A 13,940-nucleotide genomic window follows, 5' to 3' on the forward strand; every position below is an offset into this window, starting at 1 on the left:
GGAGTCTTGCCGGTTGAAAACGTGCTCTGTGCCATGCAATCTCATTAGTGTGCCACGTGATGCGCGTCTGGCCAATCACAGAGCGAGAAGCGTGCTCGCGCCCACCGCTTCCTGATTCTCAACATTTAATAGTGCGCAAGTCCATCAGCCTTCTGCCTTCTCTGCTCTGCACCACGGTCAGCATTCGACTTCCCTTGCACTGGTTAGGCCAGATAAGGTAAGGGGAATACATTACAACACAAGGGCGTGTGTTGTAGCTTTTATATTTTAGCAGTTAGAGACTTTTGTCATGATAATTAAAATGTGGCAAATCAGTGGTCGTGATGTTCAACCGAGTTATGCAATTTTGAAGGTGATGCTGTCGTGCGGTGACGTCCTCTAGAATCTCAGTATTCAGTTACTGTTATCTAAATTTAACATTGCAACATTTATGTCACGCACGTTTGAGTTATTTTTAAAAAATAGATACAGCTGCGATCAAGGTTAAATTAAACATGTTCATTCAAAATTAGAAAAGGCCATTTTTTGTTGGAAGTAGTTTGTCTTAGGTTACAGCTGGTCTAGTCGGTGTTTTGACAGCAAACCAAGTCACAGTTTGACATGGTGAATAGGCTTTTAAACTGGAGACATTGCTGTTATTTATTTTGTAGCTTTTAAAAAACAGGTTTATTTTAGACTGTATGAAATGTAGTGACAGATCACCAAATCCATTTTAATGGTCATTACCATGTCTAAATTTAATGTAATTCTCATTATCATTCCTAAAATTGATACCAACTCATTCTCGACCCACAGCAGACAGGAGGCCGGGCACTTGTTACTGTCTGTCTCAGTTAACCCAACCCACTGTGTTGTGGCCAGTGGGAAGTTTCCAGAGACATTTAAGGCTACAGGATTTTCCATTGGTCCAAATGAAGTGGATGTTTTTTGTTGGTTTTATATGTTAGCACAACATATTGACAGGGCAGGAAATGGTGTTGATGAGGAAATGAGTCTCGTGATATTCATGGGAAAGGGTTTTCTTATGTCATCCTGGTCTGACAATGAAAATATGGGGTTTTGATGTTTTAATGTTTGCCTACATGAGTAAAATAAATCCTCTGTTTGAGGGCACAACAAGTTCAGAAAACTAATTATTTTAAAGAAAGTCAAGTAATTAATTAATTTGATGGATGATTAGTGTCCCGGATTAATTGAAACATTCAACAGCATCATGCTTGAGCTGATTCAATTTTTTTACTTACTTCATATTTCCAAATGTATTTCCCAGTACAGTTGCATTTTTTAGGTGAACAGGTGCTGACAGTTGAAAGGCTCAGCTTTTCTTGGCTGGAGAGGGAAAGAGTCAACTGCAAGTCATTCATTTAGTTTATTCTCAAATCTTCCTGCCTGTTGCTCTTGTTGACTGTCAAAAAGGGATTGATTACTCATTTTGCATCAACTGAAACTCCAAATCATAAAAGGAGTTTATGCTAATAGGTGAAACAGTACCTTCTTCGTCTTTAACTCAATTTGGAGGAGTAGAGTAATAATTTCCTTGTGGGGATTTCACCATGAGGCTTTCAGTGGGATTAGCTTCGACCAAATGTGCAATATATAGAATAAACTAATTGTATTAAATATGAATAATATGTAAAATAAAAATAAAGTACTGTTAAGTGAACTTTGGTATCATAAGTTAACATTAGTGTACATAAAAAAAGTTTAGCCAGTTATTATATTAAAATGTGTTAGTTATATTAAAAGTGTTTTTAAAGTTTAAAATTTAATTGTAACCTAAATATAAAATGAATGTCTCTATCAGCTCCTTAATGTTCTTAACATGTTATTTTATGCTCAGAAACTGCACCATGTCTATCCTGAAGATCCACGCTCGTGAAATCTTTGACTCCCGTGGAAACCCCACTGTGGAAGTTGATCTCTACACTAAGAAAGGTTTGTAATAATCAAATTGTCAAGCATTTTGCATTGTATTATTTAACGCAAATATTTTTTTAATACTCAAAAAATAATTAATTATATATATTATATGTTAATCTGACCTTTCTTTCAGGACGTTTAATCCATTCGTCCATTTTGCAATGTTGACATGTGCCAGCAAATAAAACTGGGACCATTTCAGAGATAAAATGCATGGCCCACCACAAACTGTCTCTTCAACTGCTGTGCAGAACAGTCCATTAGATGTCCAACATCAATATAAAGCAACAGTAATTGACATTGTATGCAATGTTATTGGGGCGTAGAGTCTGAATGCGGTGGTAGTTTCACATGGGTGAGCTTCTGAACGGCTCCCTGCCTATTCAGGCCCTCATGTTGGAGTCCAATAGCCCAGAGTCGACATATCAGGTTGTAGGTGGTTATAAATAGCCAAAGTAATACATACCTCTTGGATTGCATTGCTACTGTATGGTGGTGCTTTGCACATGAACACAAAATTTGTTTAAAAAAATATGTATGCATTAAATTGATGAAAAGTGACAGTATACTATATTTATATTTTAAATTGTATTAATATTTCACAATATTATTGATTTTACTGTAATTTCGATAAAATATATGCAGCATAAGAGACTTCATTCAAAAACATTTTAATGGTAGTATATATAGACTTTATTCCCATTTTAATGTTTTGCTCATTCACAACAACATTGAAGTATATCTGTGATTTTAGAACTTGCTTTTTGTCTATTGCCCTGCACTCTAGTCTAACACAAGTGTCTTGGCCTCTAACATATTGTGCCCAGAGTTTTAATTATATTCAGTGAATGACCATTTTGAAAGATTGAGGCTGGCAAGTGAGCAAATATGTAGAACGTCCCTCTCCAGCCAGATTGTATTGAAGAGAGAGACGGAGTTGGCATACACTGCCAAGCTAGTATATACTTCACTGTGTAAGATGAACGTGGTATTTTTTTAGGGACTAATGTGTAAAATGTATATTCATCCTCTGCCAACTCCCTGTCCCAGATAAAGTGCAGACAACTCACCCAGATCTAATGTGTCTGTGTGTATTTGAGCACAGCTTAATGAATGTGTTTTGATTAAACAGTGTGAGGTCGGGCTGAAAAAACACAACCTAAACTAAAGTATAGCTTAGAGTTGTTTTGATAGTGCACGATTTTTAAGAATTTGGCAAATCATTTGATATGATAATATCATAACCCAGTTTTCTTATTTTGTATATTTGGAGACTGAGGTACAAAATCGCTATGTACTGATATAGTTGACTTATTTTCTGGTTAAGCTTTAAATCCGTTCCATTTTCATCTGCACGCTCTGGCAATCGACTCAACTGCTCTCTCTGGCAAGCTGTGCTGATTGAATATGGATGTGCAGATTTGCCACACTTGGAGTTGAAATGTGCCATTATGAAGTGCACGTGTGCCAACCTCAAACTTTCACTCAGTCGGTTACATCACAAGAGGAAACCCCCTTCACAACACTGTCTACATTGAGTTTAGTTGATAAAAATAGGCTTGAGGCTTCATGCTTTTTAATCAATTGTTTAATCAATCAATTAGTTTTGATATTAAACACTATATATATTGATAATCCGTTGGCACTATGCAGAGATTCTATACATTGTGATTCTGCTTCTGCAGTGAGGAGGTGTGTCCATTCATTCCTTATATGGTACGGTGATGTTACCTCAGTGTTTCTTGTTGGGAATTCTGGAAATGATTGAATTGAGCAAAATCAGCAGAGTTGTTTGTACATGTACATTGTATGAAGAAACCTGTGAATGGTGATACATATTTATTGATCAACAGGTCTCTTCAGAGCTGCAGTGCCCAGCGGTGCATCTACTGGCATCTATGAAGCCCTTGAACTCCGCGACAATGACAAGACACGTTATCTGGGCAAAGGTTTGTATTTCAGATATTCAGTTTGTACATGTGGTATTTCAAAACATCTCTATTTTTTACAGTATAAAAAAATGAATTCAAGTTTTAATGTTTGAGGAGTTTTTGAACATTATTGCATTGTTATTGCATTATTGTTAAGGGTTTTTGAAATGCATTAGATTAAAATATAAATAATGAAAACTGTTCAGTAAAGACATTTATAATGTTACAAAAGATTTCTATTTCAAATAAATAAACTTTCTATTCATTAAAGAATCCAGAAAAAATGTAATAAAGCAGCACAACCGTTTTTGACAATTTATTAATAATAATAAATGTGAAAATTAGTGTGCCTATAAAATATATTTATTTAATTTTCTGTGAAAAGCTAATTTTGTAATATTATACAGATGTGCATAATATAATATGTATTTTTCATATATCATAATAATCATCCAGTTAAAATCTGAATGAAATATAGAATTCTTTTTTTATTTGTTTGTATTTTTAAACATTCATTTCTTAATTTATTTGAAATATGTAATTCCCTCACAGTATTTTTCATTGGTCTTTCCATCTGCACTGCAGTTTTTTCCTCTTCTCTCATTGTTTCTTCTGCCATCTTTTCTCCTCCGTCAGGGGTGAAAAGAGCTGTTAAATATGTAAATGAGTTCTTGGCCCCTGCTTTGTGTAATCAGGTAAATTAGCGTGTGTATTAACTGAAGTGAGGAACTTAACCCCTTTTGATATAGCACAGAAGCAGCATGAGCGTTTGGGTTTGCTTTGACTAACCACAGCAGGTATTTGTAGGTGATCACAGATGTTCTCATTGACAGTACAGCACTTACCTGCTCTGTGATCATCTAGTCATGTCTGCTCTGCATGTTCATCCACTCCTTAGCCTGGGTCAGTGATGGTCTGCTTGTGTCCCTGCAGGTGTCTCAAAAGCTGTTGAGCATATCAATAAATCAATTGCACCTGCTCTGGTTAGCCAGGTAGGAATATTTGTTCTTTGACTAACATGATAATGTGTACTGTTGTTGAGCTGTGGTTATTCGTAATATGCAAGACAAGTACTGTAAGATTATTTGAGAGAATTAGATAAGTTTGGGACCATTATTTGAAGTGGTAAGTGTCTTGTTGTGAACACTAACTAATGTTTGATAAAATATTACAATTTAGTCATTTATAAAGATAAAGCCCTCCCCCTAATCTCACAATGCTGTGAATGCCATAACGTTGCATTGTTCTATGCTAAATGAAGTTTGTGTGGACATTATACTCCTTGTATAATGATTGATATTGTCATTAATAATCTCTTGTGCTTAAACAGAGCGTTTCAGTCTTGGAGCAGGAGAAGATCGACAAGCTGATGCTTGATATGGATGGCACAGACAACAAGTGTAAGCATATTAATATGATTAAGGGTTTTGTTATCATTGCAATTCATTTAGTTGCCATAACAGAATGTATTTACGAAATGAAAATGTTATTTATCACAGCTCTTCAAGTTGGTTTATAAAGACTCTGAAATATGCATCCATTGTTTTAATGAATGTGCTCACTTGAATCCACAGCAAAGTTTGGTGCAAATGCCATCCTGGGTGTTTCCCTGGCTGTGTGCAAGGCTGGTGCTGCAGAGAAGGGCGTCCCCCTCTACCGTCACATCGCAGACCTCGCTGGCAACCCAGAAGTCATTCTCCCAGTCCCTGTACGTACTCTGAAGAAATTTTAAAATCGAAAATTTACCAGGAAGTAACCATTTCGTTGTCTTGAACACATGTGATAGATTTGCTGCTTTATTCGCAAATTTGCGATATTCCTATTTTGCGCATACGATAAATACACAACTTTGGATGGAAACATAGCTACTTTAAATTAAAGAGCCACAGTGGCTAGAACTTCCATTTCCATTTCTCTTTTGCACTATTTTGTTAAGCTTTTTTTTTTCAGTTGAAAGACAGTCAGCTGATGTCAGCCAAAATTGCTGAATTTTGCATGCTTAATTGTTCTGGTTTGCAATAAATTTCAAGTATGCAAACTTTGGCACAATATAAATAGACTGTCTGTTTTCAAAGGCCTTCAACGTTATCAACGGCGGCTCCCACGCCGGAAACAAGTTGGCCATGCAGGAGTTCATGATCCTGCCCATCGGTGCCAGCAACTTCAAAGAAGCCATGCGCATCGGTGCTGAGGTCTATCACAATCTGAAGAATGTCATCAAGGAGAAGTACGGCAAAGATGCCACCAATGTGGGCGATGAAGGTGGCTTCGCCCCCAACATTCTTGAGAACAAAGAAGGTGAGATTCAGGAGTTTTATGAGGGAGTTTAGATCTAGAAAGCCTTTAGTTTTAAGGCATTCATATTTTAGGCAGAATTTTAAGGATGTAAATGCTGCAGTACTATGAATTGATGTAAAATAGCCCATATTTTTACACAAACATATTCATGGTAAAAACAAACTTGGGGAATTTAAGGTCACTTTATAAGAAATTACATGCATATATAATCAATCCATCCTGTTAGCCTCTAGCAAGCAAACTAGTACAGATATGTATTGATAAACAATATGGTATGATAAAAACTGATTGTAGATGACACAGAGATAACCCGAGGAGTCAGAGATTACCGTTATCTTGATGATAGCTCAGTGAGTTTACTAACATTACCCTTTGAATAACAATACTGTGAATCATTACCTAAACTTATACTTCACAACTAATTTCCTTCCATCAAAAAACAAATGGTTTTTATTTTAAGATCTTGTGCATTGCTATAATTGAATTGAAACTAGTGAAGTTCTGCAGCTGTGGCTCCGGCTCTGGGGAATTCTGGGAATGCTCATGACCTTTGTGCTGCCTGCAAATCAGTCATAACATCTGCCCATCTATGAAAAAAATAATGTAGAGTTCTACACATTTAACTGATTTACTTGCTCTTTGAATGTTTAAATATTTATCCTATTCTTTACCAGTATCTCAATGTTAATTTAGTTGTCTTAATATATCAGTCAGGAATCCAAAAGTCGCTGTAGGTTAAAAGCTTATGTGTTATTAGCATAGCACAATGAAATATATCCTCAAGGTGATAGATTCTTCATTTTAAAGTACAAATCAGTGCGTGAACTCATCTTTTTGCTATAGAAATATTAATGATTTTTAATTAGTACTTAAAGTTGTAAATGGGCATTTGACACAAAATACCTTTGGGAAGTTAACAGTCTGCAGTATGACGTGCTATACACATGTAGTGTATATTACTGTATAATAAACCTGAAACATAAACTTTGCTTTATACATTCATATAACAACATTTTAACGTAAAATTTTGCTTTTTAGCTCTGGAGCTGCTGAAGAATGCCATTAGCAAAGCCGGCTACACCGACAAGATTGTGATCGGCATGGATGTGGCCGCCTCTGAGTTCTACAAGGGTGGCAAGTACGACCTGGACTTCAAATCACCTGATGACCCCAGCCGTTATATCAGCCCTGACCAGCTGGCTGACCTCTACAGGAGCTTTGTTAAAGATTATCCTGGTCAGTTGCCCTGATCTTTAGTGATAGTATGTGTGAGAGTGTGATACTCTACTGTAATCCTCAGCTGGCCAGTGACCGATGTCAGAGCATCCAAATAGACAAGTTATGTGATAAATTAGTATATAGATTAACATTTATTATAAAGTGTAATATAAAGTTTTATTGTAAAATTACCCTTATTGTAAAGTGTTACCAAAAACACACTTTTTCCTTGCCTACCGTGAGTATGTTTACCCAAACACAAAATCCTCCCTCATGCATGTTGGGTATCTTTAGATCTTCTAAAAAAAGACCCAGGTCTTTGAAAAGATCCAGACCAGCAGTGAATGATATAGACCCTGCTGAAGGGGTGTTTGGCAGGGGTGATTTAACCCCCTTAAGGCCAGTTCCCTAGATACTAACGAGATAAAGTGTATATAAATAAACTATATAGTATAGTGCATTACATGTAGTAGGTCTATATTCATTAAACAATTGTATTGCAGGGTACATTCAAAGGTTTTTGGTCATTAAGGTTTTATTACTTTTATTAAGAAGTTAAGAACTTTTATTTAGCAAGGATTGATCAAAAGTGACAGTAAAACATGTATAATGTTGCAAAAAAACTTTTGAACTTTCTATTCATCAAATAAAACTGAAAACAAATTCCACAAATATATTATGCAGCACAACTGTTGTCAAAATTGATAATAAGAAATGCTACTTGAACACCCAATCAGCGTATTAGAATAATCACATGAATAAATTACATTCTAAAATATATTACTAAATAAATTGTGATAATATTTCATATTAATACTTTTTTCTTTTATTTTTTTATGATGCAGCCTAAGCATAAGTGGTTTGTCACAATTTTTAAAAATTTTAGCAGTTAATTACCAGTAAAATTTCATGATTCTTTATACCAGTTTTGCAAAACAGCACAAATCCTTTATTTCAAAAGTTTAATATAAATATAAATATTTACGTATTCAAAAAATGGCTTTAAGTACTTTGAAAGCATATAAGTAAACATTGCACAGATCACTTTAGTTGCATTTACACGGCAAGACCTAATAGAGCCAATTTTTTGACAAATTCCCAAAGCAATATGTACATTTCAACATGTACAATGTGTTTACATTTCCAAACCAATATGTAGATTGTGTGATTGATATGTGGTCACTTCAGCTCCATCTCAAATCATTCAAGTCTCATCTTTGCTTTTCAGTGGTCTCCATTGAGGATCCATTTGACCAGGATGACTGGGAGGCCTGGAGCAACTTCACTGCCAGCACTAACATCCAGGTGGTGGGTGATGACCTCACAGTGACCAACCCCAAGCGCATCGCCAAAGCTGTGTCTGATAAAGCCTGCAACTGCCTGCTGCTCAAAGTCAACCAGATCGGCTCAGTCACCGAGTCCCTTCAGGCGTGAGTGTCTCTAATATCTCACACGATGGTTGTGGATATTTTTAAATAAGAACTAACTAAAATTGAGCTACATTTGGTCTTGAATGTGAGGTCTTTTGTTTCGGTTTTCCTTTGTTTAGCTGTAAGATGGCCCAGACTAACGGATGGGGTGTAATGGTCAGCCACCGTTCTGGAGAGACAGAGGACACCTTCATCGCTGACCTTGTGGTTGGACTCTGCACTGGCCAGGTACATGGTTTGCCAAACACACTCTTATCTATTGCCGGTCAATGCTGTTTATGGGATAAAAAAGTAAATTGTCTTATTTTCCCCTCAGATCAAGACTGGTGCTCCCTGCCGGTCTGAGCGTCTGGCCAAGTACAATCAGCTGCTGAGGTGAGCTTTTGTGTTTATGTAGCATTATTGTACTCTTAAATGGCCTCTGATTGAATACTTGATTCTGAAAATATTTTTGCATAGAAACTGTAAAGTATATTTGACTGTTGTCCCTAGGAACCAAATGCTGGCTAGTTTCAAGTTTTTTTATATGTGTTTTTTCTCACATAAAATACACTACCTTTCAACAATTTGGGGTCAGTAGGAAATGAATTCTTTTTATTCAATTAAATTGATTAAAAGTGACAGTAAAGACATTTATTATTTTACAAAATCATACTATTTCAAATAAATGCTGTTTTTTTTTACTTTCTATTTATGGTATCTTTATATAAAAATATTATGTTTTGAACATTGATAATAATAAGAAATGTTTCTTGAGCACCAAATCAACATATTTGAATGATTTCTAAATGGGTCATGTGACAATGAAGACTGAAGTAATGATGCTGAAAATTCAGCTTTGCATCACAGGAATAAATAACATTTTAAAATATAATATATTTTAAATATAAATCAATATAGAAATTGTAAAAAAAAAAAAAAATCAATGTTACTGTTTTACTGTATTTTTAATCAAATATATGCAACCTTGGTGAACATCCTTGGTGATTTTAAAAATCTTTCCGTCCTCACACTTTTGTTTTCTCTTACTAATCATTGCAACTATAATAAGTAGCATTAAGTCCCAGTCTGTACTTCTTAAGTTGTTTAAACTGTGAGATTCCCAGATTGATTGTGATAATGTTTGACATCTGCAGGATTGAGGAGGAGCTTGGTGACAAGGCTCGTTTCGCTGGAAAGAACTTCAGGAAGCCCATCTGAAGCGGCAGCCCGTCATTGGTCTTAGTGTGCTCATCGTGCTTACTCTCCTACACAAAACGCCACGCAAAGCCAGCTCCTGTAGAATGGAGACTAGATGGAAAAGCAGTGTATTCAAAGGTCCAGATCTGTCTGTAGTCAATGGCATTCTCTGTGACGGCCCCTGCCCCATCCATGCTTTGGTATCCGCATCAGTAGCATCAGTCCTTTAATTGTGTCTGTGTGTGTGAGAGATCTTTGTTAAGCTTCTTGTGAGGTGTAGTGATTCTGGTGCTCCACTGAGTATTTTACGAAAGAGCTGAAGTTGTTCACTGTGTTGCAGTGTGCAGCACGATTATGTGTATTGTGTTGCTTTTGACAAGTGTTAGTTCTATATGTGTGGCATAACAAATAAATTATCCCTATTAAAAAGGAAGAGTGTGGGTGAAGTTTATATTTATTTATTAATATAAACAAATACAAATTAATATAAACAAATTAAAATATATCTTAAAAATGATTTATAATTTGCAATAATGTGAATGTGAGAATAATGTGTATGAATTTATTTTAATTATATATAAATGCATTATATATAATATTAATATATACACATACATATATTATATATGCATATACACACACACATCATATATATATATATATACACATATAACAACACAATTATTTGTTAGATGTGATTAATTTAACAGCACTAATATATCAAATTTAAATAAACATGGTAAAATAAAAATAGTTGGCTATATTACAATACTTATACGTACATGATCAGTTAATACAATAAATTATAAATACATTTTTACTTAAAATAAAGGTATATAGTGAAAGTGAATTGGAAAGCCCTTTCAAATCCATTAATCAACATTTACACTGTGAGCTAACATGAACAGACAATGAACAGCTGTATTTGTATTAACTTTCTAACAAAGATTAACTAATATAGTAACAAATGTATTGATCATTGTTAGTTCGTGATAGTTAATACATTAACTAATGGACCTTATTGTAAAATATTACCATTTTCAAAGATAAAAAAAATAAAAACAAGAGAGCGGCTGTCGTTAGCGCCGCCCAGTGGTTGCATCGCATAAACCAGAGTAATCAGTAGTATTGCTGAGTGAACATGCTAACAGACACGGGTTTGTGCTCTTGAGCTCGGAATTGCCATCTCCTGTTTCCACGACTGATTGATTTTGTCCTGAGGCGACTTTGCTCTTTCGGTGTACATGTATAATTCAAATATTTTGAGGAAGTAAGTAACCTTTCTTTAGTTCTTCCACTGGAACTGCTGTGTAGAGATTGTGTGTTATTCCACACCGCCATCTGCTGTTGTTTCAGTGTAATTCGCAATCTTGGCAAATGTCTTCTCTTTCTTTTTTTTCTTTTTTTTTTCTTTTTTTTTTTGGCTGCCATCTCTTGTGCTACCGCTCTGCTGAAACAGCATTTATTATTGGTTTCTCCCCAAACATTTTTTTTTACATAAATCCTCCTCTGTTTTGGAGTTAACTGTCCTTTATAGCACAGTTCAGTTAGTACTACCAGATATTACTAATTAAACCAGTAGTTTATTTCAGTAGGCTATTTTCTGTTTACAAAAACACTAATACATTCTGATCAACTTTTAGTACATATTAATACACAAAATCACCAGCAACAGGGTTGATTAGGTAATGCATATTTGGCTGTGACTACACTACATTTTTGTAAAAAGGAAAAATAAAATAAAAACCCCTGAATGCTCAGAAGATGAAACATTATGGCTTGGGATTTGATTTTACTGTGATTATTAAGGCTTATCATTTCAGGTGATTACGATGTATTAAATGAATCATTCTCATCTGCATATAGAATGTGCACTTGCATGCATATTTTCCTCAGTTTTTTTTTACTGTTCCACTGGGAGCATGAATCCGCCCACAATTCGATAACAATCAAATCACACTGTGCTTTATTGTCTCCTGTAATCCAGATCCTCATTATATTTCAATCCTCAAAGCTCCCACAACACGCTAACCCGTGCCTTCATTCAGTGCCTCAATTCTTTGATTTATAAACCAGGGAAAATAGCAGATTAAAGTTGCCATAAAACCTGTAATGTACATTATACCTTGAAACACACAGTATGTAAGAGTTTACTAATAACAGAGTTTCAGATGAGCTGCCAAGACAAGGTAGCACAGCAGTGGAAATGAGATTCAGGCCATCTGTCTTATGCTGGCAGGAATGATCGAGGTATGGTATTCTGTATCAAGAGCATGCATATTTCAAACTACAAAGGGAAGGGGAGGTGTGCTGCTTTTTTTCCCCTTCCACAAAACCTGTCTCTTAACCGCACTTGTACGTTTGGCTTTGTCTCTCTGATTACACACACCTCATGAATCCACTTTCCTTCCTAGCCCTCTCCTGCTGAAATCAATCACGGCGTGCTCCTTCTCCTCCAATCAAGGCCCTCCGACAAAATTCTCTCTCTTCCCCCATTTTTATTGTTCATTCAGCCTGTCATGTCACAATAGAATAACAAGCCATCCGTTTCCCTCACAATACCTCTGCGCAAACCTCTTGATACCTTTATCATAATGAGAGGAGAAAACAGCCAGCTGTGATCATTACACCGTAACACAAAACAGTTAGACTTCAGTCTGTTTTTTTTTCTCTCCAGCACTATGATGCCACGGCATGTCCATTTATCATTTTCCCAGCTTCCTTTTCTTTGTTAGACAATGCTGCACTTAATATATCAGGTGGTAACACCCACAGCCTCTGAAATCTAATCTATGCATCAGGAAACTTCATGGGCTGACAAAATAAATAAGCTAACAATAATTATTCTCTTTGTATAGGCCTACTTATATTTTTTTAAATATATTTTTTCTAAATATTTTTTTTAATTAAATATTTTAAATAGTTTTTATAGTTTTTTTATATATATACAGACATATATACATATATATATATACACACACAAAAATTTCGGTCATTTGCTTTTTTATTTATTCAGTTGATTCAATGACTCGCTCAGGGGAGTCGCCACCTATACTGACGTAGATCTAAAGATTCAAAACGCTGGGATGAATCAAAATCCACACCATTATAGTGCATCACAATTTTTCTCGTTGCAATCTGTTCAGTTTGAATGACTGCCTAATAGAGAATGGGATAAGATCTGGATCCGGTTCATTTCCCTATTAAAATGCAAAACAGGATTGTGCCAGTTATTCCAGAGCATCATTAATAGATTACCGATGTTGTTAAATGCACAGTGATTGTAGGCTCCATCCATACTAAAACTATACTTGGCTACAGGAAAAAAAAAAAAGTTGAATGTAAAATGATATGATGTTGTTTTTGTGTGATTACATCCATGACAGAACAGCAGAAGGTTAAGTAGAGCATTCAGAGCTCAGCGGTCATGTTCAATGACCCACTGCTGAATGAATCCTCTGGGACTGACTGAATCATCATTTCAGAGAGGGAGAAACATGAAGTGTGGAAGACTACACTATAAACCAATCATTTCCACAGCAGGGTGCCACACACTGTATGTTCTTATAAAGCACACTGGAGAGCAACATTCGAAAAAGAGCATTGCAAAAATAATGTGGTCTCTCCTCAGCCAGGTGTTTAAATAGGTATAGGTCAAGATGCTCAGACTTTTGCTTAAAAACACCTTTTATGTATCTGAAAACGTACACTTCATTTGTGAAGAATCTGGGCCACTAATAATCACTTTTTTTTTTAAATTATGAATAGGCTACTTTAATATGATTATATTTAGATCCAAGGGTGTCACTTTAAAACCATTGTAAGAGGACTTTAGCCTCACTAAATTTCCACCCAGCCCCCCTACAAATTTGCGATTATGTACAGTAATTCGTGATCGCCACCCCTTAAAACTCAAATGAAACCGTCAAATTATATGGGTCAAAATGATTGATTTTTCTTTTAT

At 35.5% G+C, this 13,940-nt stretch overlaps 1 protein-coding gene across 1 annotated transcript; it reads left to right on the forward strand.

The window, feature by feature from the left end:
* The first annotated feature begins 95 nt into the window (after positions 1 to 95).
* Positions 96 to 10,409, forward strand: eno1a (enolase 1a, (alpha)). The gene is made up of 12 exons (XM_039652953.2): positions 96 to 217; positions 1,841 to 1,935; positions 3,774 to 3,869; positions 4,785 to 4,843; positions 5,182 to 5,251; positions 5,426 to 5,559; positions 5,927 to 6,149; positions 7,188 to 7,385; positions 8,596 to 8,797; positions 8,917 to 9,025; positions 9,114 to 9,172; positions 9,934 to 10,409. The coding sequence occupies exons 2-12, from the start codon at positions 1,851 to 1,853 to the stop codon at positions 9,995 to 9,997; spliced, it is 1,299 nt and encodes a 432-aa protein (XP_039508887.2). The 5' UTR covers positions 96 to 217; positions 1,841 to 1,850; the 3' UTR covers positions 9,998 to 10,409.
* The last annotated feature ends 3,531 nt before the right edge of the window (positions 10,410 to 13,940 follow it).

Source organism: Pimephales promelas, chromosome 20 (genome assembly GCF_988280905.1).
Source record: "Pimephales promelas chromosome 20, fPimPro1.hap1.1, whole genome shotgun sequence".
NCBI lineage: Eukaryota > Metazoa > Chordata > Actinopteri > Cypriniformes > Leuciscidae > Pimephales > Pimephales promelas.